This window comes from Hypanus sabinus, chromosome 4 (assembly GCF_030144855.1).
Source record: "Hypanus sabinus isolate sHypSab1 chromosome 4, sHypSab1.hap1, whole genome shotgun sequence".
NCBI lineage: Eukaryota > Metazoa > Chordata > Chondrichthyes > Myliobatiformes > Dasyatidae > Hypanus > Hypanus sabinus.
The window spans coordinates 25,564,497-25,589,813 of NC_082709.1; the positions used below are offsets into that span (position 1 = coordinate 25,564,497).

The 25,317-nt window shown below is 40.1% G+C and overlaps 1 protein-coding gene across 1 annotated transcript in view; it reads right to left on the minus strand.

Annotated features, from left to right (window-relative positions):
* Nucleotides 1–10,341: 10,341 nt before the first annotated feature.
* ppp1r9ala (protein phosphatase 1 regulatory subunit 9A-like A) overlaps nt 10,342–25,317 on the minus strand; it is a 91,055-nt gene continuing 76,079 nt past the window's right edge. Inside the window, exons 13-17 of the mRNA XM_059966656.1 lie at nt 24,771–24,852; nt 23,372–23,443; nt 22,969–23,167; nt 13,381–13,554; nt 10,342–12,424 (exon numbers count right to left, since the gene is read on the minus strand). Of these exons, the coding sequence (XP_059822639.1) occupies nt 12,254–12,424; nt 13,381–13,554; nt 22,969–23,167; nt 23,372–23,443; nt 24,771–24,852 (698 nt within the window). The 3' untranslated portion in view covers nt 10,342–12,253. The remainder of the gene's footprint in view (nt 12,425–13,380; nt 13,555–22,968; nt 23,168–23,371; nt 23,444–24,770; nt 24,853–25,317) is intronic.

Below are 25,317 nucleotides of genomic sequence, written 5' to 3' on the forward strand. Positions count from 1 at the left end.
AACTGTGTCAATGAGACAAATACGCAGCATAATGGAGTAACTGACAAGTGACAACTCAACACCAAAACTCCTGCGTCACAGCAGGCTTTCCCGTTTTATACCTGTTGGAACCTGTCATCACGTGACCTCACACTGGCGTGAAATTACATCACCCCACCATCACAAGACCATTACATCATGCTCACCAGATACTCAATTACATCATGGTCATAAGACAGTCACAAGATATGTAACAGTACCAAAGCTGAGGGAAGAGCAAACATTCATTTAGCCATATTTAATATCATTAGCATTGGTCACAGCTGCAAGACAGACTTCAGAATTTAAATACTTTATCTGTACTTTGTGTTAGAGGTAAAAACACTGGCAACTAGCGTGCATTAAATTGTGCATTTTGTTCAGTAATCACATTAAGTATTTGTAACTCTTGAAAATCGAGAAACAGCTGATGCTGGAAATAAGCAAATGGAAAATACCGGAGACACAGTGATAAATCAAAACTTTCTTTGGAATGAAAGATAGGAAAACCAGTTAGGTTTAAGTTGTGGAGATTGTGGGTGAGAGGTGCATGGGATATCTGTCCTAGGATGAGGCCATGGTTACCGTAGAGATAGCCTGTTGATGGTTAGCTGAATTTAGAGAGAAAGAACACAAAAGGAAAGGACAGGCTGTAAAATGAAGAGCTTTAGAGATAGCAGGAATAGCCCCACTTTCAACTAAATTCCACCATCAGACATCCATTTCCTTGTCTTTTGGCATTCCAAAGGGATTATTCCTTTCTTTCTTCCATCTCAACCAACTACTTCCCTTCACTTCTCATGAAAATACAGTGAATACAATACTAGCTCTTTTACCTCTTCCTGACAAACCAGACCTCAACAGCTGTTCTAGGCAAAGCAGTGCGTCACTTGCATTTCCTCCAGTTTAATGTTCTGCTGTAAATATCTGGAGTACTGGTCAGATTTTCTCCCTCCACCAGCACAGCGGGTTTTCTAATCTGCAGGTTATTTTTACTTTGATTTGTTTTCTTTCTAGTTGGCCCAACTAACCTATGAAGCAGATTACTTCAGGAATAGCATATCCCCATGGCAACCCTGGTTTCAACATATCAGATATTCTCCTTGACCCCCACCCATTCTGTATCTTCCTTCACTCTCCAAATCTGACAAACGGTCTTTGACCTGAAGCGTTAACTATTTTGCTTTGTGCAGATGCTGCTTACTCTGAACAACTTAGTGCCTTTGTAACACCTTCAGTTCCCTGAAGTGGAAGGACAGTTTGCATTGAGCTGTGTGTTCCTGTCTGTATTTAGTGGTTTGCTTATCACTTTAGAATGACCCCAAGTACAAACAGTCCTGACCCCATGTTACTGTGCACACACTTGAGACTTGCCAGAGCCTCAGATCTACCATCCTGGAGGCTAGGTTAGCAGAGTAGTTTTCCATTCACCTGACAGCAGAAGATGTCCAACAGCAGGCAGAATAGCTTATGTGCTACATGGTGGCAAACTAATGGAACAATGGCCTCACAGCATTGGCGACCTGGGCAAGTTCAAAATAAATTTATTATCCGAGTACATCTATATCACTATTTGCAAACCTGAGATTCATTTTTTGTGGGTAATCACAGTAAATACAAGAAATAAAAAGGACAAACAACCCATGTGCAAAAAACAACAAACTGCGCACAAATAAAAAGCAATAAACATCAAGAATGCTGAGATGAAGAGTCTTGAAAGTGAGTCTGTAGGCCACGGGAACAGTTCAGTGATGGAGCAAGTGAAGTTATCCCCTCTGGCTCAAGAGCCTGATGGCTGAGGGGTAATAAGTCTTCCTAAACTTGGTTGTCTTGGTCCTGAGGCTCCTGTACCTTCTTCCTGATGGCAGCAGTGAGAAGAGAGCATGGACTGTATGGTGGGGGTCCTTGATAATGGATGCTGCTTTCCTGCTTTGTGTTGTTATAAACCAACAGCAATCGATATGAAACTGAGACAGGGTTTATAAACAAATCCTGAGACCTCTGCTCAAAAACATCGAAAAATAAACAAACGACTAACTTAACCAAAAGTTAACAGTTAGGCAGCAATAACTAACAAACAGTCAAACGTAGAAACTGTTAATGTGTTCTCATCCAAGCACAGACTTAAAGTGGTAAATTTAAAAGTCTGTGTGATTTATACAGTCATTAAGGAGAGACTTCACTGAAACAATTCCTTCAAAGTACCGATGAGTCTGCCGAACACAGCCAAGAGATGCCTTGTCCAAAGAAATCACGAGGAAATAAAAGGGTCTGACCTTTTGACTGGAGGGTGGTCACTGCACAAACCTTCCAGACCTTGCAGGGGTTTAACTTAAATGTGCATGCCACAATTCCCCAACGAAGATTCAAAAGGGTCGATCATTCCCAAGACGCTGAACAACATTAACTTTATCCAATCCTTTAAACTTGGATAACTCCGGTAAAGCCTTCACTCTCTGATACTGGACTGTAAGGGAAAAATAAATGTGCAACAAACAAAACCGATGGAGCCTCCACACCTCTGACCAGCAACAGCGCTGCACAAAAATAAAAATGAGAACTGCGTCACAGACTGCGGGCTTTGGTTTTAAATATTGTTTGGAACATGCCATCACGTGACATAACATCACCTTATGGTCATGAGACAATTGCATCATCCCACTCACCCGTGTTCAAACTGTGAGTAAGTAATGGTGTAGATGTGCTCAATGTGGAGAAGGCTTTATCCATGATGGATTGGGTTGTATCCACTACTTTTTATAGGCCTTTCCACACAAGAGTATTGGTGTTTCTGTACAAAAGACCATGAAGCCACCGGTCAATATACTCTCTACATCTATAGACGTTTGTCAAAGTTTTAGGTGACATGCTGAACCTTCCTAAACTTCTATGAAAGTAGGGGCACCATGGTGCTTCCTTCATTTTGGCACTTATATGCTGGACCCAGGACAGATCCTCTGAAATGATTAACACAGAGGAATTTAAAGTTGCTGATCCTCTCTGCCTCTGAACCCCAAATTAGGACTGGCTCATGGACCTCTGGTTTCCTCCTCCTGAAGTCAATAGTCATCTTCTTGGTCTTGCTGACATTGAGTGAGAGGTTGCTGTTGTTGCACCATTCAGCTAGATTTTCCAACTCCCACCTATCTGCTGATTTGTCACATTTGATTTGGCCAACTACAATGCTGTTATCAGTTAATTTACATGCAACATTGGAGCTGTACTTAGCCTCACAGTCATAAGTTTAGAGCAGGGGGCTAAGCACACAGCCTTGTGGTGCACCTCTGCTGATGGAAATTGTGAAGAAAATGTTGACAATCTGAACTGAATGGGGTCTGCAAGTAAGGAAATCAAGGATCCAGGTGCACAAGGAAGAACTGAGGTAATATTGAATGCCAAGCTGTAGCCAATGAAGAACATCCTGATGTATGCATCTTTGCTCTCCTGATATTCCAGGATTGAGTGAAGAGCAAATTAAATGTTATCTGCTGTTGATTTAGAACACAAATTTCGAACAGATCCAAGTTACTTTGCAGGTGGGAGTTGATGTTTCATCACCAACCTCTCAAAGACTTCATCACAGTGGACAAGTACTACTGAAGGATGGTCATCGAGGCAGGTTCCCAGTTTCTTATTAGACATCGGAAAAATGAAGCTGGCTTGAAGCAGGTGGGCACCTCAGACTGCCCAAGTGAAGAGTTAAAGGTATTGGTGAACACATGATCGGTCTTCAGCACTCTGCCAGGTATCCTGTCTGCAGATTCACCCTTCTGAAGAATGTCGTCTCCGACAGTGAAATCAAGAGACATAGGTGGCACACTCTCAGATGAATTAAATGTCTTTTATGTTCCTTTTGACCATCGGAAACTGAGGGAGATTCTGAAGGTGCCTCCAAGTTTTGATGGTCAAAGCAAACATAAAAGGCATTGAGCTCATTTGGGAATGAGTCACCTATGTCACTTGGTTTCACTGTCATTGGTGATGGCATTCAAGCGCTGCCGCAGCTGTTGAAAGTTCTTCAGTTTTTCATGTTTGGTCTGGAATTGAGAGTTTGTATGTGAGATGCTCTTTTTGGAGATTGTACCTGGACCTGGTCGCCAGACCTGAATGCCACTGATCTGGCCCTCAGAAGATTGCAGACCTCAGGTTTCATCCAGGGCTTCTGGTTGGGGAAAGACGCTGAATGATTTTTGTGGGGACATCCTGAACTACTGTTTTTATAATGTCCATGACAACCGTGGTGTACTTGTTCAGATCCTGACGAGCTCTTGAACACGGCCCAGTCTATAAGCAATCCCAAGCTGCTCGTCAGCCTCTCGCAATCATTTCTTTGTTCTCTCATCTCTGCAGCCTTGCTTTTTGGCCTTTGCCTGTGTGCAGGTCCATCCCCGGTGTCCCCGCCACAGCCGCCGGCCGTCGCAACACTCGGCCCGGAGCATGGCGCGGCGAAGCGCCCCAGGTCCAGCTGACCCGGCTGGTAGCACCTGGTAAGGGTCCCCTGCTCGGGGTTACGAGCGATGGTCAACGGCGGACCCAGCAGGAGACTGGTGGGGAAGGTGGACAAGCTACGACCTTGGAAGACAATGGTTGCTTTGCAAGCTGATGATCTACTAAGAGAGGTGATGACCTGTTTAAACTCACCTGTCAGAAGGAAAAGGCAAACCACTGCTGTAACCTGCCAAGTACATGATTTCCCAATATGTCAGTCTCAATAAAGGGTCAAAACAACAACATCAACGGAGCCATGAATAACATTAGTGGAGTCGCGTCCGGCAGCGGTAGGAATGAGGCTACCAGGGTCCTCATCAAGCGAAAACCGCGTGTCAGGATAGCTACGTGGAATATTAGATCTCTTCTTATATGAGGAAAACTAGAAAATGTGGTTATGGAAATGAAAAGACTTAAGTTAAACACACTCGAACTCTGTGAAATGAGATGAACAGAGAGGAGATGGAATCTTGGTAAACAAGGAAACAGCAAGGACTATCAAAGGCAGTGTATCCATTAATGAAAGAGTGATGATGATTAAAATTTCGGCTAAACCATTTGACATTAGCGTCATACAAATCTATATGCCAACCATCGTCTCTGACGATGACGAAGTTGATATGGTGTATGGAGGGGTTGAAAAGCTAATGAAAAAGACTCAAAATTGTGATTCTTAGTGATTTTGATGTCAAAGTTGGCAGCGCAAGAGAAGTTTTGACTGTGGGACCCTTTGGGCTTGGGGAAAGAAACGACCGTGGAGAAAGACTGGTTGAATTTGCAAAAGCTAACAAACTAATGATTGCGAACACCTGGTGCAGTCTGCCAAAACGGGGACTGTACACATGGACCAGTCCTGATGGTTCAGTAAAAAAACAAATTGACTACATTTTAATACCCATTCGGTTCAGGAATGGAGTGAAGCAGGTGAAAACGTACTCCGGTGCTGACTGTTAGACAGATCACAACCCTGTGGTATTGGACACGAGTGTGTGTTTGAAGAATCTGAGAAAGGCCAAACCATGAAACAAAATAGACTTTGATTTGCTCATTAGGGATGAAGCAAAAAAAAAATCATATATTTGGTCGAAATGGAGAATATATTTTCAGTCTTAGATGACAATGGTAGCAACATGGCAGTGGAGAACATCTCGGAAGAGTTTTAAACAACAGTGACAGAAGTTGCGGAAAAGAGCAAAAGACATAACCCTTGGTTCACCGATGAACTGAGAAAGTTAACTGAAGAAAGGTAAAACATCGGGATAATGAACGATACAAAGCCCTACACCGCTTGATTCAAAGAAAATGGAAGGAAGTGAAAGAGAACTGGATGAATGAACAGTGCGAAGAAATTGAGCAGTATGTACGAAGTTATGAATATAGAGGCCTTCACCAAAAGGTAAAGGATATGACAAAATTAAAGAGGGCCGTGCCATCAACTGGGTGTATCAAAAACAGTAATGCTAATCCATGCTATGAAAAAGAAGAGATCATGGACAGGTGGGTTGTGTACATCTCGAAATTATTTGAAGATAGCAGGATTGAAGATTTACCAGAATTAACTCAAATGACTAAGCAACCTAAAATATTGATGTCAGACATGGAAAGTGCAATTCGGAGTCTAAAAGTCAGAAAGGCGGCCGGTGAAGATAAGATTTCCACTGAAATTTTGAAATCACTTGTATACTGTACATCCTGAAATGCTTTTTCTTTGCAAACATCCACGAAAACCCAGAAGTGCCCCAAAGAACGGCAGTTAAACGCAACGATCCCACCTCCCCCCACCAGCAAAAAAAATGCGCATCAATACCATCACTGAGCCCTAGCATATGCTAAGCAATAGCAAAGACACAGACTAAAGTTACCCCAAAGGCTTAGCATTTCATCCGACATTCAACTCTCTCTCCCTGGCAAGCGAGAAGGAGGTGTCCCCCATTTTCACAGCGAGCAGGAGACATAACAATAACCCGCTGGTTTACGATTTTAAAAGTACGTTTCGTCGCTTTTTTCGAGCTCTGGGTCCGAAGATCGCAAAGACCTCGGGTCTTCGGGCCCACGGCAAAAGATTTTCTGGCCTCGCCGACGACACACGAGTCTCATGCCGTGACACCAATCCTCGATCTGCCCGTCTCCAGAGCCCCGAGATCTTAGGCTTCTGAACGCGATCGAGACTCTCAGGACAAACCCTTGGCTTGTCGGATAACGGCCAGTCGTGGAACCCCGAGAACAGGTCCCATTCCCGCAAAGAACCGAAGCCTGTGTGTAATTCCAGGTCAGGGTCTTCAAAAGAACCCCGAAAGGGAAAAATAAAAAATATTAAATGGTGATGATAAGTCAGCAGAGATTTCTTCAAATAAGCCTGATTGAGGTCCCTGATGATGATTTTAAATGTGTGGGGGTAGGCTGCTTCTTATTTGTTAATCACTGCATTTAATACAGCAAGTGCTTTGTTAACATCTGCCTTTGGCGTATGTAAATTGCGATTGGAATCATGGAGGAGGATTCTCTTGCTAAGTAGAAGAGTTAGCACCTGATCATCAGATGTTCCAGCTCGAAGTAAACAAGAGTGCAACAAGTCCGCTCTGTCCAGGCACCACGAGTTTATCATGAAACACAGACCCTCACCTTTTGCCTTCTCCAAATCTGCAGTCAGGGCCATCTGGAGTATTGAGAAGCCCTTGGGGTCTCACTAACGTATCTGGTTTGGAGTGAGCCATGTCCCCATGAAACACACAACACAGCAACTCATTTTCCTGCCAATACAGCGATCTTGCCCTAGATCTTCAGTCTTTTTCTCCAGGGACTGTGATTTACAGCAAGATGTTGGGTAGAGGGAGTTTCATTCCTCAGTGTCTCAGTCTCCCTCTCCTCCATGAGCGTTAAATCAGCCAAGTCCTTTTGAAGATCGTGACATCGCAGGTTCAAAAAGTATGTTCCTTAAAGGGAAATTACAGGCTGCAGTGAGGGTAATTCAGACAAAGTATAGTTAGAAGATTTGCGAGCAGCCCGCAACACATCGCTGTGGTTCACCGGTACCATCTTGTCCAGCAGAGCTCTGCTGCAGTTTGTCCGTTCTCTTGTGAGTGCTTAGACCTCTCTCAGGCATCCTGCGACGTCGCGATCTTCTAAAGGACTTGGTGGTTTTTGAGACATGGGAGGAAATGTTCTAGCAGGTTAATCGGCCACAGTATAGTGAGCCTAGTGTATCGAACAGTAGTAGGATTTCAGGTCAAGACTAAGAGGGAAAGTAGACAGGGAGAAGGAAAATAAAGAGATTGGTGAAACAAGTAAGTGATTGGTGAAACGAAGAGGGATGAAGGATGATGGGTAGATGAAGCAAAGCAGGGGAGGGGAGAAGGTGTGGAGTCGAGGGAGAAACAGTTATGTCGAACTATAAATGGGTGTTTCATGATCTGTGTGAAATCAGTGGGCTGAAGAACCTGTTTCCTTGCTCCATCTCTATATTATAAATAAATAACAGTTAGTCCTGTGCACCCCTCCCTTCCTTCCCCATCCCAAGTTCAAATCATACCATTCATTCCCAGGGTTTCACTTAGTCATCAGAATAATGCTGATGTGGAGACTGTGCAAGCCACCTTGGATTTCATGTTCATGCCATCCAATTTTCAGCAATGAAAAATTCAAAAATACTCAAGTCAGATGGCACGTGGACAGAACAAGTCTGGAACCATTAATTATGTTTCCCCGTCTTTGCATACCACTTACTATTTCCAGTATATGTAATTTATTTTTAATTAGCAAAGATAAACTATCTTAATAGCATAGGATTCTGGCTGAATTCCTCTGATTTGGGATTCTTGTGAGGCAGCAAAGTGACCCTTTATGCAAGTTATGCTTGAGGTTGTGAACAGCTTAGTGTGAGGATTGAGAAAGTTGCATCAGCACAATTTTCAACGGCCTACCTGGAAAAGTTAGATTGATTGTCTGCCATTGGCAGTCTTCAGCCTAAATGGTCTCATCATACAGACCAGCAAAAATTCAGAAACTGCAAAGTAATATTCAATTTAAAAATAATGTTTCTAAACAAATCAAATTTAGTGTCAGAATTATTTGCAATTTTGTGCAAAAAATCACCATGTAAGAGCAAATTTGACAGAACACCATAAGGAAATAGAAGAGGTAGGCAGTGAGGCATCAAGACTGCCTACTATTCAATATGATCATGGCTGATCTGCCCCAGATCGACTCTTCTGTGTCAATTACCCAATCTTTCAAAAATCTATCCAGTTTTTCATCAAATATCCCCAGTGATCTAAACTCCACAACACTCCCAATCCCCAACTCCCGATTCTTCTAAACTTTAAAGAATATAGACCGAATTCTTCAGCTGTTGTGAAAGATCAGCTCTTTCATCTGAGTAACTAGCCTAGAGAAACTTTTTTTGAACTTCCTCTAACCATATACAAAGTAACTGCAGCAAATCACAGCCACTGGATGGCAGTATATACCACTACAATTTTTATACATCAATGGCAGCATCTGCATAACAAAATTCTTTGTTATCAGGAAGTTAATGTTGTTTGAAAAAGGAATGACTATAAAACAGTGCAATAAGTTACAAACAGCAACAATCCATTAGTTCAGAAAAGAAGCTGAAATTTATGTTCTTTTTATTTCAAATTGTATTTTATTTCAAAAGGTTTTACAGCAAGATCATGTAAATCTATTAACCACTCTTTTACAAATGCTAATCCATTCCCCTTCCTAGCTATGGTTCACGACTGAAACAGGATATTTAATTACTTTGGTGTATTTGATCCCAAGTAAGGCATCTGGCTCATGTTCACTAAATCATTACTTAGGCTACCTATCCCTATCTCGGTAACTTCAATTACTAGCCATAATTTTCCATATTTCTTGTTCTCCTTTGATCCAATTATTTCAATGTCTTTTAAGCCCATTTTTAACTTTCATATTCCATAAATATATTCTTTAGCCATCAACTTAAGTTTTCCTGCTTTCCTTAAGCTTGACTATACCAGCAACGGCTTGATTTCAAAATTCTCACCATCCAAGGTCTTGTCTTCCTACATCCTTCACTCCCTCCCGCCCCATTGTTGCTGGTAGGCAAATCAAGACACTGATGCTATTATATTTCAAATTAAAGGGGTAGGAGTGAAACCACATGTATTCCAAAAACTGTAAACAAAATCTAAACAAATTCCACTTAGAGGAGACACAAGGGACTGCAGATGCTAGAATCTAAAGCTAAGTACAAATTACTAGAGGAATTCAGTGGCCTGGACAACATCTGATATGGGAGAAGAATTGTTGATTTTGAAGCTCTACTTCAGAATTGGGGGCAGAGAGGACAGATAGCCAATATAAAAAGGTGGAGTGTGTCAAGGACCAAAGAGATTGGTGCACTGAGGAGATGTGAAGGATGATAGGCAGAAGGAGCAAGGTTTGGGAGGGTTCGGAAAGAGAGGCAATTGAGTGACAGATGGAAGCAAACAAAGAATTGGGCAAATATGGGCAGGCAGGGGTGTGGAGGGTGAAGGGAGAGACAAGTGCTAGAAAGTGATAGGTGGAAACATAAGGCTGAGAGTGCTGGAAACATTAGATGATACTGGGAACCATTAGGGGAGAGGGGAAGATCAGATAAAAGCAGACTGGGGAGTGTAAAATGTGTGGGTAGTGGGTGGATGGAGAGGGAGAGGAATGAAAACGGGTGTATGGCAGTCAATATTGGAAAGGAGACAAAAATAGTAAGATCTGAAGTGAATCAAGAGGAGGAAAATACAGAGGAACACAGGAGGTAAGGGTTACTGGAAATTGGACCCAGATAGAATAAATAACTAAAGGGATACCACTGAGAAATGTTAAACTGAGTATTTTCCAGTTTTTATTAGTAGAAAGAATGGGAAAACACATATACATTCAAATCATTAGGGAACAGAAGGTAACTATCAGTTGACTATCAAGGAATGAACTGTCCTCAAGGAAATACATCCTACTGATGTTATTTAAATAATTATTCATCTTTATTCTGTGGTTACATAAATGGAAAAGCCAATTTTCCCTTTCCTTTTATCACTAAAATTATCCTTTAGAGATGACAGGAACAAATATTAACATTGAGGAATACAAACACAAGTCTGCAGAATAGAAAACCAGTAAATACTGCTGTAATTGCAACTGAAAGTTGATTCCTGGTTCTAGATGTTGGCAGTAAGATGCACTGAAAAAGAGTGCACACCACGTAACAAGAAGTTAGACTAGATTTTTAATGATTAGTAATACAATGGCTCTGTTTTCAGTTTTCACTTCAGAAAATGCAAGCAAGTGAAAATCTAGAGAAAATATTTCACAGAGGAATTTTAATGACCTTCAAAGTACTGTCTATTTGTATAGTTTATTCATAAAGTAAAACTTCAAAACATTTTTTCTAATTTTATTCAAAATATAAAATTGGAAAAAATATAAATTACATAACACATTCTCTACTTAAATCATTTAAAATAATTTCTAATCAAAGGTAAGGGAATCCAATGTATTAGCTTGGAATATCAAATTATTACTTGTGCTAAATGGATAGGAAAGAAAGAAAAACATGATGACATGTCAGGACCAGAAATAAGATGGACACCATTGAGATATTAGAAGTCCATGTGAAAACTGACCAGAATGGCAGCAGATGGATGCAAGCCGATAATCATTGTTATGTTTTACCCTTATATCCACTGTAATTTATCTTTCGACGGACTGTGGAGAGAAAATGAAGGTAACGTAATCCATGCTCTATTTCTAAAATCCTAATGTTCAGCCCAATGAAATAAAGAAACAAAAACTCTTGTTACATTGGCAAATATGAAATTTCAGGGTAACACAAGATAGGAAAATTTTCATCAAAAGATCAGTAAAGTGTAGAAACTGAAATCAGAGAACCATTGAAATAACATAGCTACACACACACAATTAAAGACTTGTAAGTGAGAAAGATAATAATTAACCTTCCAAAAACTTAAAGGATAACGACAGTGTCAAAGCATGGTCTACGTGAATTCTATATTAGATCAATGGGATATTCTTATAATCATTCCTGATCATCATTTATACTTTGAATAAAAAATGATCACCAATGAGCTCAATAGAGAAGATTAAAGGGCATAAGACAAAACAGTGGCATCCCTTCTGTGCAATGGTTTTATAAAGTACAGAATTATAAAGTTATAGTTATGTAGTTTGCACTGTAAATACAGAAAGCTATTGCTCTTTTCACGCCTTTGTGGAAATGCATATTAAACAATGGATCAATTAATGCCACAGGCATAACATTTAAGTGTTCCATCTTTGTACCTTATTCTCTACAACTCTGTAGATAATTGACTTGAGTAGTGTCATTTCCCTTGCAATGTAGTTTGGATCACATTAGGAAATTCAAGATACTTTACAACACCCTTTAACAAGTATTTGATTAAATTTTAATAGTGTGCTTAAGTTTTAATAAAATATTAATTTCATCTATTATTAAGGCCATAGCTAATTAAGACTGCATAGAATTATAAACCTACAAAAATGTATGAACATTATATACAGAAAATTACCTACTCCATGAAACAAACCAGAAAATGTACCATAAATTTCTCTAATATAAATTGTTAATCTAACATACATTTGAGTTACTCTACATATGTGAATCAACAAGTTTGTGATGCATTCAACACACTGCAACACTGAAATAGGACAACTATCTACAATATTTGTTCTCAATTGCACTTAGTCCTATTTAACACATTGTTTCTACAGATGTGGCATGTGTACCAGTTTTTTTCTGTTGATCTTTCTCTTTTTTTTGATTCTTCTCTCTTTGTTTCTCTATTTTCTCATGTGTTTTCCTAATTTCCTTAAGCTTTTTCTTAATCGTGGCACGATCATTTTGATTGGTAACGCCCAAAGCCTGCAAAATTAAAATATAACAAAATACATGTATTCTGATTTGACCATCTTCTACTGCACAATCTAAACATAACATTAAAAACCGAATGCCCTAAAATTCCATTAATGACTCCAGTAAATAGAGTTTTCAGATTGTATGAGGCCAAGAGGCTCAAAGATGAGGTGCATCTTGTTGAACTTTGATAGAATAGCTTAGGAGGTTGAGGACTGAAGATCAAAATGGGAGTGAAAAGAATTAACATGACAGCCAGCAGGAAGGTTAGTGTCATGCTTGTAGATGGAATAGAGGAGTTCACTGAAGCAGTGACCCAGTCTGTGGTATACCCAAGGTGGAGACCACCATATTATGAACAGCAAATGTAATATATTAAATTGAAATTATCATAAATAAATCTGCTCCAGACAGAGAGTGTTTTTATTCTTCTGGCACGATAATATCACAGAACATCTGTTACCAGCCATACAGCACAGGAACAGGACATTTAGCCCACCACAAACATGCCATCCATGTTAATGGATTAGCCATACTAATCCCATTTTGCAACATTTAATTTGCACCCTTCAATGCCTAGGCAATTCAAAATACTCATCTAGACATCTTTCAAACATTTCAGCTACTCATTATTGCGTGGGAAAATGCTGTGGAAAGGAAAGCAGGTTTTGTAGTTACCATATTCACATCACATGGCGAGATGAGGTATACCCTACCCCAACTCCAGAACCATTTGTAAGATGGCACTCTATGTAACATTTTAGTGTCAGTATCAGAATATTTTATATCAGCCCAATTCTAATGATGTCCTTGATGATTTTCCAGCATAAATATCTGAAGAGCTCAGTCTTGCTCTCTTTTGAGAGATTGGAAGCACTGAGCTTTTTAAACTCATTGCTCTATTACAATCCTACATCATGCTTGCTCAAATGTAATAATTGGCCACTGCAACAAGTCATACATACCTTAAGTCTACCGCTATCTAGTTGCATTAATTGTTCACCATCAACATTTTTAGAAAAAAATTCTGCTGTGTATTGCTCTAAATTAATTTCCTTCAGCCAGTGACAGACTTGTTGGGTTGTCCACTCAGGAACAGTTTGAATTTCACATTGACTTTTCCCTGTTGAATCAAGAACCTGTTTGGAAAGGCAAAAGAGAAAAATATCACTGGTTTTGCATATACATAAGAATAGTGCCTGTTCTAGGTTTTGTCATTTACAAAGTTTTGGAAGTTCAGCAATTAAGTGGGGAATGGAACACATTTCATTCGTTATCAGCTGCCAGGTTCAGATCCACAGCAATTCTCTTCACACATCTTCATGGAGACACCTGGGGAAAACTCATGTATTCCATGGGGAAGACGTACAAGGGATTCCTTACTCCTTTTAAAAAAATAGCTACAAATTACTATATTTCAGTAAGCTATTTCATAAGACCTATGTCGATGAACGTGTGCCTTCGAGAACATTCTGAACATACCCAAACCATAAACTGTGGATGAACCAGGATATTTGTAGTCTTCTGAGGCTAGATCCAAAACCCTACAAGAAGTCCAGGTACAATGTATGGAAGGTAATTGTGAGAGCGAAAAGGTAATTCCATGTGAGATTAGAGATACTAATAGCATAACAGTTGTGGCAGGCTTTGCATGCCATTACCTATAAGGCAAAACCTAACAGCAAAAATGGCTGTGATGCTTCATGCTCTGATAAGTTCAAAGCCTTTTATGCACTCTTTTAAAGGGAAAATAATGCTACACCTACGCAAATCCTCACAGCATTCTTACACCAGTTCATCAATCAAGAAGGTATCAGGCCTCGATGGTATACCTAGCATGGTAGTGAAACCTGTGCACACCAACTGGTTGGAATGCTCAAGGACAGCTTCATCCTCTCTGCAGTAGGAGGTTCCCACTTATTTCAAATGGTTATCAATCATATCGATGACCAAGAAGAGCAGGGCAAGGTGTCTCAGCAACAATCCCTAGTAGCATTCAAGTCTTCTGTGATGGAATGTTTTGGGATATTGATAAGTTGGTTGGATGAGTGGTGTCAAACAACAACTTTTGTATTGTCAAGGTGGTCTAAGGCCATATGAAGAGCCATTGAGATTGCATCTGCTGTTGATCTATTGTCCCGGTAGGCAAATTGCAGTCGGTCCAGGTCCTTGCTGAGGCAGGAGTTCAGTCTAGTCATGACCAACGTCTCAAAGCATTTCATCACTGTAGACATGAGTGATACTGGGCAAAAGACATTATGGTAGCTCACATTATTCTTCTTAATTGTTGCCTTTTTAAAGCAAATGGGAACTTCCACCCACAGCAGAGTTTGATAATGTCCTTGAATACTCCCGCCAGTTGGCTGGCACAAGTTTTCAGAGCCTTATCAGGTATTCAATTGGGGCCTTCCGCCTTGCAAAGGTTCACCCTCTTTAAAGACAGCCTAACATCGGTTCCTGAGACAGAGATCACAGGTTCACCGGGTGCAGCAGGGATCTTCACAGCTGTAGTTATACTCTCCCTTTCAAAGAGGGCATAGAGTGCATTGAGTTCATCTTGTAGTGAAGCATCACTGCCATTCATGCTATAGGGTTTCGCTATGTAGGAAGTAAAATCTTGCAAACCCTGCCAGAGTTGGCATACACCTGATGTCACCTCCAACCTCATTCAAGATTGTCTCTTCACCCTTGAAACAGCCCTCTCAAGTCATACCTTGTTTTCTGGTACAAACCTGGATCACCAGACTTGGATGCCACAGATCTAGCCTTCAGCAGACAACGTATATCCTGGTTCATTCACAGCTTTTGGTTCGGGAATGTACAGCAAGTCTTTGAAAGCACACACTCATCCACACAGGTTTTAATGAAGTCAGTAACAACTGCAGCATACCCATCCAGATTCGAAGATGAATCCCTGAATACAGTCCAGACTACTGATTCAAAGCAGTCCTGTAAGCGCTTCTGTGATTCCCTTGTCCATACCTTCTTGGTCCTCCCTACTGGTGCTGCAGTCTTCACTCTCTGCCTATACTCAGGGAGTAGAAGTACAGCCAGGTAATCAGACTTCCCGAAGTAAGGGTGTGGAATAGCATTCTTGATGGTGGTATAACAATGGTCCATTGTGTTGTTTCTTCTGGTATTGAAAGTGATCTGATGATGGTAATTGTTTTATGACTTTTTCAGACTGGCCTGGTTAAAATCCCCCAAAATGGAGGTGAAGGCATTAGGGCGCGCTGTTTTGTGCATATTGATCCCATTGCTCTGATCATCTAAAGCCCGATTAACATTGGCCTGAGGCGGAACTTATACTGCTACCAAAATGATCACAGAAGCCTCCCATGGTTGGTAAAATGGACAGCACTTAACTGCGAGATATTCCAGGTCTGGTGAGCGGAATTGGGACAGAACTAATATATTTGTGCACCAAGGGGAGTTGAGCATGAGGCATACTCCTCCACCTCTGCTTTTGAGAGCCTCTAAAGATCTATGCTGACAGTGTACAGTAAACCCATCGATCTGAATTGCTGCATCTGGTACAGAAGGGGTTAAGCAGGATTCCATGAAACGAAGGATACATGCGTCCTAATGTCTCTGTGATTTAGCACCCTGGTCATCAATTTTATTCATCAGAGATTGCACGTTTGCCAGCAAGATAGTCGGTATAATGCACAGGATTGAGCGAGGCTACAGAGGGTTGTGGACTCAACCAGCTCTATTATGGGTACATCCCTCCCTGTCATGAAGGGCATCTCCAAAAGGCAGTGAGTGCCTCAAGAAGCCAACAACCACCATTAAGACACAAAACATCTGGGACATGTTTTCTTCTCGTTACTACCATCAGGGAGGAAAATGTACTCAAAGCCTTCCGCTCTGCCAGCAGATTTCTGAACATTACTTCCAATAAAAAAGAAAATAGTAAACATTGCTGGAGGACAGTAATTTATCACTTGTGTGTAATTCTCTCATTGAGGTAACCTCCCAAAGAAACGGGAGCACATCATGGTATTGCTAACATCAGAAGTGGAAATCTGAAGACATGCAGATTCAATTCCAAAGCACAAAGTGTTTAGTTAACACAGACACAGTCAGAAAAAAGTGCAACTATGTAGTGCTTTATCACATCATAACCAATTAACTTTCTTCTACTTAATTGGATAACGATAAACTTGCAAATGCAAGTGTTGTAGTATTTTCGCAAGGATTAAGAGGTCACAAAAAAATGGCAAGCTGATCATTTTTTTGGTTAAAGAAGAATGTTTACCAGAGAAGACCAGAGAGACTAGGAGTCTCTAATCTTTTTCAGTCAGATTGGGTTATTTATATTCACCATGATCTTCCAAATAGTTTGTATTCCATCCCATTTATGAGAAATACATCTAAAGAGCAAAAATAAACTGCTGGAAGAACTTATATGGTCAATCAGTGTCCAGAGACAAAGGATGGTCAATATATGAAAATGAGGAGGGGGAAGACAGAGGTTGGCCTCATCTGCCCATCACCACCTTGTCCGGTTCTATTACCTCCCCATTGCTGCATTCTACTATGCCAGGAAGTGGGTCCAAGGAGGTTGGCACAAAAGCCCATTTTTTCCTGGTGTGGTATTGTGCTGTGCCAGTATCATAGTGTGAATTACTCTGCTACTCAATGTGAAGAAGCTGGCTGGGAGGACTGGTGTTACTGATGGTAAAGTTATCTCTCCATCTTTCTCATGTCAAGGCTGTCAATCTTTGGGAATAATTCCTAATGTTCTGACATTTAGAAGAATTTAAAAAAATAAAGATAATATTAAAAAAATTACATTTACTAAAGATTCTTGAAAGTAACATTTATTCTTGCATTCTTTCTATAGTCTCTATTGAAATGAGTTGACTTGTGGAACTTGAGTCAGCTCTAAGCTGCTTCAAAACTCATGAACAGGTTCCTGGATGCAACTGCTGGTGTATTTTAGGAAGTTTATGATCCGCAAACAGATGTTTGTACACCAAATTTACTTAATTTTATATAAAAACAGGGAATGTTAGAAATAGTTTCAAGTAGCTCCAAAAACATTCCACCACCAGACATACATTCATTGGCCACTTTATTAGGTACAGCAGCTCAATAATACAATATTCACTGGCCACTTTATTAGGTATGCCTGCTCATTAATGCAAATATCTGATCAGCCGATCATGTGGCAGCAACTCAATGCATAAAAACATGCAGATATGTTCAAGAGGTTCAGTTGTTGTTCATACCAAACATCAGAATGGGGAAGAAATGTAATCTAAGGGCCCTTGACCATGCTGGTGCCAGACCAGGTGGTTTGAGTATCTCAGAAACTGCCAATCTCCTGGGATTTTTAAGCACAATAGTCTCAGAGTTTACAAAGAACGGTGCAAAAAAAAAAAATCCCAGTGAGTGACAGTTCTATGGGTGAAAAAGCATTGTTAATGAGAGAGGTCAGAGCGGAATGACCAGGCTGGTTCAAAATATCAAGGCAACAGTAATTCAAATAACTATGCATTACAATAGGAGTGTGCAGAAGAACATTTCTAAGTGCACAAAGTACAAAGATCAAGTAGAGCACAGAAAGCAACACAATGTGCAAACACAAATATAAATAAATAGCAATAAATAACGTGAGCACGAAATAACCAGATAAAGAGCCTTTAAAGTTATAACAGTGGTTGTGGGAGCATCTCAAGAGATGAGTGTAGTTGTCTCCTTGTGTTCTAGAACCTGATGGTTGAGGGGTAGTAACCATTCTTGGAGCTGGTGGTATGAAGCCTGAGGCTCTTGTGCCTTCTACCTGATGACTGCTGTGAGAAAAGAGCATGGCCTGGATGGTGAGGACCTTTGATGATGGATGCTGCTTTCCTACTTTAGTGTTTCATGTAGTTAGGCTCAATGGTTGGGAGGGCTTTATCCATAAAATACTGGGCTAGCTTTTGTAGGATATTCTGTTCAAAGGTATTGGTGTTCCCAAACCATGCTGTGATGCAGCCAGTCAATGCACTCTCAACGACACATCTAAAAAAGATCATCAAAATTTTTGATGGGATGCCAAAACTCCACAGACTCCTAAAGAAGCAGAAGCGCTGTTGCGCTTTTTATGCAATTACATTCAGTCCTTTGATGCATCTAGGACATATCTTATGAGATAGAAACACCCATGAATTTTAAGTTACCCTCTTCACCTCTGATACTCTGATGAGATCTGGCTTATGGACCTCTGGTTTCCCTCTCCTGGAGTCAACTACCAGTTTCTTGGCATTACTGACAGTGAGTGAGAGGTTGTTGTTATGTCACCAATCAGCCAAATTGTCAATCTCCCTCCTTTTCGCTGATTCATCACCATCTTTGATATGGCCCACAACAGTAGTGTTATCAGCAAACTTGAATAAGGCAATGGAGCTGGGCTTAGCCACAGTCACAGGTGTAAAGTGAGTAGAGCAGGGGGCTAAGCACACAGCCCTGTGGTGCACCTGTGTTGATGGAGGTCATGGAGGAGATGTTGTTGCAATCTGAATTGACTGGGGTCTGCAAGAGAGGAAATCCAGGATCTAAATGCACAAGGAGGCATCAAAGTCCAGGTTTTAGAGTTTTAAGGGGATGATGGTATTAAATAGACAACAGGTGCAGAAGTAGACCATTCGGCCCCTCGAGTCTGCACCGCCATTCTGAGATCATGGCTGATCATTCACTATCAATACCCAGTCCCTGCCTTGTCCCCATATCCCTTGATTCCCCTGTCCATCAGATATCTATCTAGCTCCTTCTTGAAAGCATCCAGAGAATTGGCCTCCACCGTCTTCTGAGGCAGTGCATTCCACACCTCCACAACTCACTGGGAGAAGAAGTTTTTCCTCAACTCTGTTTTAAAGAACTGTCCTCTTATTCTCAACCCATGCCCTCTGGTACTGGACTCTCCCAACATCTGGAACATATTTCCTGCCTCAATCCTATCAAATCCTTTAATTATCTTAAACGTTTCAATCAGATCCCCTCTCAATCTCCTCAATTCCAGTGTGTACAAGCCCAATCTCTCCAATCTCTCTGCTTAAGACAGCCCTGCCATCCCAGGAATCAACCTAGTGAATCCACGCTGCACTTTCTCAATTGCCAGAATGTCCTTCCTTAAACCTGGAGACCAAAACTGTACACAATATTCCAGGTGTGGTCTCACCAGGGCCCTGTACAAATGCAAAAGGACATCCTTGCTCTTGTACTCAATTCCCCTTGTAATAAAGGCCAACATTCCATTTGCCCTCTTCACTGCCTGTTGCACTTGCTCATTCACCTTCATTGACTGATGAACTAGGACTCCTAGGTCTCTTTGCATTTCCCCCTTACCTAACTCTACACCGTTCAGACAATACTCTGCCCTCTTGTTCCTGCTTCCAAAGTGGATAACTTCACATTTATTCACATTGAATGACATCTGCCAAGTATCTGCCCACTCACCCAGCCTATCCAAGTCTCCCTGTATTCTCCTAACGTCCTCTGCGCATGTCACACTGCCACCCAGTTTAGTATCGTCAGCAAACTTGCTGATATAGTTTTCAATGCCCTCATCTAAATCGTTGACATAAATCGTAAAGAGCTGTGGTCCCAATACAGAGCCCTGTGGTACCCCACTAGTCACCTCCAGCCAGTCCGAGAAACACCCATTCACTGCTACCCTTTGCTTTCTATCTGCCAACCAGTTTTCTATCCATGTTGAAACCCTGCCCCCAATGCCATGAGCTCTGATTTTACTCACCAATCTCCTATGTGGCACCTTATCGAATGCCTTCTGAAAATGCCATAAATGCTCAGCTGTAATCAATAAAGAGCACCCTGATACATGCATCTTTACTCAACAAGTCAAACCTTGAAGTGGATAGGCGAAAGCAGCAGAAGACCATGAACATACGCTCAGTGAGCACTTTATTCGGTACCTCCTGTACGTATGTATTTCCATCCTTCCAAACTAACCCCTCCCCTTCTTAGAGCACTTTCATTCCAGTACAGGAGACTCAACACTTATCTTCACTTTTGTTTTCCTTTCTACCACCTAGGGACCCCAGTCTTCCCAGGTGAAGCAGCAACTGATTTCCACTTCTTCCAATCTACTCTGCTACATTTAGTGTTCACAAATATGCTCTCCTATATTGAGAAATTAAACTCAGATTAGATAACCATTTTGCAATACCCTCCTTAAGTATCCAGGCCTTTGGGATAAAGAGGCCCTGAAAAGTTGTATCATTTAATTAGATCAGTCCTGATTGGGTGGATTCTGAGACAACTGACGGGAACCTGGGGAGAATAAAGAATGGGATTAATATTGGATTAGTGTAAATACGAAGAAATCTGCAGATGCTGGAAATTCAAACAACACACATAAAATGCTGGTGGAACACAGCAGGCCAGGCAGCATCTATAAGGAGAAGCACTATCGACCTTACAGGCTTCAAGTCCTGACGAAGGGTCTCGGCCCGAAACGTTGACAGTGCTTCTCTTTATAGATGCTGCCCGGCCTGCTGTGTTCCACCAGCATTTTGTGTGGATTAGTGTAAATGCTTGTTTGGCATTTGACGTTGTAGGCTGGAGGATCTACTTCTGTGCTGTGTATTTATGAGTCTTTCTTTCTACATACTATCAGTGGTATGCTCATCTGTGTGGATAAACAATAGAACATCAGCTAGAACTACTGTTTGATTGATTTACAAGCAACAGCTAAGCAGAGAGAACCCAGCTTTGAAGTAGTTAAATGTGGACTTCTGTGGACAAAGGAAGAAATGCATTCCATCATTTTCAACAACTACGTTTCAAACAATTCAACAATAATCAGCCTGATAACAATTTAATAATGCTTCATTTTCAGTACAATCAAGTCCTATATGTTAACTAATTAAATATCAGAGTGGATTATAGAGAAGAAACTGCACATTTGTTACTAGCTTATGACCACAGAATCATTTCAGAAAAATCAGTAAATTATTCCCAAGCTCACACCAAATCTTTTTCGAAGAATGGTGTACTTGAACAACAGCAAGCAAAATGCTAACATCTTGTACTTGTCACTTGTTAAAGCTCAAGGGTTTCATAAGGGAAGTTTTATATCATCAGCAATGTTATCCACAGATACTTGTTTTTTTAAGACCCTTTAAGCCTCCAGGCTCTGGTTCTTTTTCCTTCATCTCATGGCACCACACATTTCTAGAACATACTGCCAAACTCATCTGAATTCGAGAATCTATTATTGTTTTGCATTCTACTGCTATTATCTAGCATTTTTCTCCTCACAGTTTAATGCTGGCATTTGATCTCCGATCTCTCCAATTTTATCACAATTCTTAGGTACTGGCCTCTCATTTTAGACAACTTCATACTTCCCTATTCTCTGTGGTCCAGGTCTATTTTACTCAATGCCAATGGCAGCTTTAATTTGTAGTTACTCTTAAGGATTGTACATCACTGTACAACATGGGAGAACATTCATGTCTTGGCCATAATTCTTCCCAGAGCACCCAATCGTTTAGAACAGCTGGCGGCAGGAAACAGCAATGTCACAAATGAAGTTGGACTGAGGACAGTGAGGCACTGTGGATAATGGACTGCCCAGTATAGTGGGTGAGTTTTCAGTCACTTCTAATTTAGGATAATTGCTAGTCTAGGAAAGCAAATGAGTGAAACAATGAGCCATCCAATTAAATTGTCATCAATTCTTCTTCCCCCCAGGGAATCTTGCAAAAAGTGTTAGAAACCAAGAAACAAAGCTGGGACTTTGAGAACTAGACTTTAGATATGAAATGCCCACAGGACATTAAACAGAATTAAATTGCCTATGATATGCATGCAAGGAGAATTTACAAGAAACAGTAATCATTTGTTTTTTTAACTTTTGAATCTTCCTGCTAGATTCAATACTTGGGTTGAATGAGAATGATACCACTGGGGAGATTTCATCTAATATAGCCCAGGGTTTTTTATTTAAAAGTTAAATGCAGTGAGATTCATGCATCAAAAAACCGACCACTGCCATTGCATTCTGGTTTATGGCAATGGATCATTGCTTAATTTACTTAACCTTAGTTTATTATATATACATTCTAGTTGACAAATCCCCATTTAATACAGCAGTAATTAAGTATATTTAGCAATTAGCACACGAATATTCAGGACATCTTATTTGTAATAGTTAATTTAAATATTTTTCACCTTTTACATGTCAAAAATCACAAAAAGAAATTTACCCGTGTTTTTTAAAAAATAAATCTAATCTTGGAAAACTTTTGCTCTTATGCTGAGAATTACTACCACAGTTAGTTTGGTGAAGCAGCTAAGCACAAACCAATAACTGATATTCTCGGTCACCACAGTAAACAGTAATTATGGATAACTATAATCTTTTTCAGAGCCTTAAATTCCTTTCATTGCTAAGTACAACAGTAAAACCAACTGTAACAACACCGGGACTAACAGTTGTTAAATTATTCAGCTACCAACTTGTATTAGAAGACTCTTTGAAGATGACTTTATTTTCACTGCAAGAAAGGGACAAATATCAATTTTCTTTTCCAACTTACTATAACTTTAGACTTTTCTTTATCCTGTTCACTAGAAATGTCATGCGAACTTGAAGGTGATGGAATGCTGTTGTCGGAAGTTGCAGCTTCTTTACGACTATCCCCAAACCAAGAAAAAGGCATGCAAGTTGGAATGGACGAAATTGAATCTGCGGCTGAAAGGTTACCACCTGACCTTTCAAGCAATTCTTTTGATCCCCTGACAAACAAAAACAATGGTTAATAATCATCATATTCAAGATCCAAATAACAGGATGAGAAAAACAAGCAGCTCCAATCAAAATTATTGAAACTATGAACATATATTATATACTTACAATTTTTACATAAATTTAAACATCAGCTGTGTCAAGGTCTCATATCTGAAAGATTAGCAAGTTTAATTTGTAGCAAGATACAGTACCTGTTACCAACTGAAGTGCTTTGGTCTTCCTTATCTAATCTCTTGCCTTTTCCACCAGATTTTCTTAATCCACTTTTATTCAAGTTAAAGAGAGATGAGGAAGAAAAGGAAAAAATATCATTATATATCTCCAATACTGCTGACCAACAGATATGACCTAAAACAATTAAAATTGACTTCTGAAATATCATTTACTTTAAAATAAATATTACTTGACTTTTAGTTTCTGGTACCTGAAATTATATTCAATTGAAAATATGCTTTTACATTGCTATTTGTTTAGTTTAGATCACAGGAGAAAACAAGATTAACTGTTTATACTACTGAGAAGAAAAACAGTCAGATTTAGTGTAACACCCTAAATACTGTAGGATTTCAGCAGATTTAATTTTCTGTCACAGATGAGAATACAATGCTGATTCCCAAATCTAATTAACTAAATACTCTTCACAATCACTGTTGAACAAGTTGTTATTAAGCCTCAAATTTGGTGGTGTAATGGCATCAGCACCAGACTTCGAGGCATCTGTTCCCAGGTTTGAATTCCGTAGGTTCTTTGCACACTTTCCATCTGTGCTGGGTTGAGCATCGAGCTAGCAACCTAGCCTTGTAAAAAACGGAAATGGCCAAAAACACTACCCGATGCGTCACGGGTGCAACCACAAGCAGTTTCTCAGGATCGAGGTTAATTTATTTCCAGTGTGGTTTGTGCATTTTGATGTGAGGTAAATTTAGGAACTGCAAATCTTATGCAGATGAGGCAGGCAGTTCCCTACAGGATGGTGAGTCTGGTAACTGGGGAGGTGGTCTGTTGTGCTCCTGATGCACAGACTCAGGATTGTCAATATTATCCCATAAGCTCTGAATGTTCATGAGACACAAAGTTTGAAAGGTTTGGCAAAACTCTGATAATCCAATACTCTTGGGCATTCAGTAGTGCTAGGCTAGTAAATTTCTACATGCTTGGATATTCCTCAGACTCTAACACACTTTTACTAAAACGCTACATGAATTTCCTGATATATGTAAATAGTGAATATAGTTAATCCTTGACTCTTATGGATTAAGAGATGTTTCACAGTAGTAAGTAAAATAAATAAGTATAATGCAAGCATGAGTAAAAGCACCCAGTGATCTTAAAAGGAGCATGGGAAATGGAGTACAGTTGACTTCAAAAGTAGTGCAGAAAATGATGCCCGAGTGTGTTTATTGGGTGAGTGAGAACAAAGACCATGGTGAACCATGGAGCACAGGAAACAGAACTAGATGCTGATCCATTGCGACTTCCGAACAACAGTATAGTGGATTATTCAAGTTTTACTGCAGTACTATGTGGATACTTAATTCAATAGCCACAAGGGAAAAATGAGAAATATTTTCAAGGCAATGAAAAACATACCCAAAATCAGCAAATCTTCTCTTGGATTTTCCTGATAAATTTTCACTTCCATTGACTGGCTCGTCTTCACCTTTCTTGCCTCCTGCCAATATGAAATACTGTAATTATATTTGCCGATTTATAACTTTGCTTTTAAGAAGTTATCAATATATCTAGTGCATACGACACAAAGGAAAACCTAAGCACAATTTGAAAAGATGGCTCAAACCATCTTCTGATTTAAAACTTCCATACAGTAGAACAATATATGAACATACATTGATATCAAGGTAATAAATCAGTCATCACAGAATGGCAGAGCAGACTCAATGGGCTGAATGCCTAATTGTGCCCCTAGCCTTAGGGTTTAACACTGAATTAAACAACACAGATTAAATAGATTTTCAAAGTAATTTTTTTTTGGTAAAGTAGATATATGTCACCATATACAACCCCGAGGTTCATCTTCCTGCGGGCATACTCAAATAAATCTATCGAATATTAACTATAATAGGATCAATGAAAGACAAAAAACAGTGCAAATGCAAATATAAATAATGAGAACATG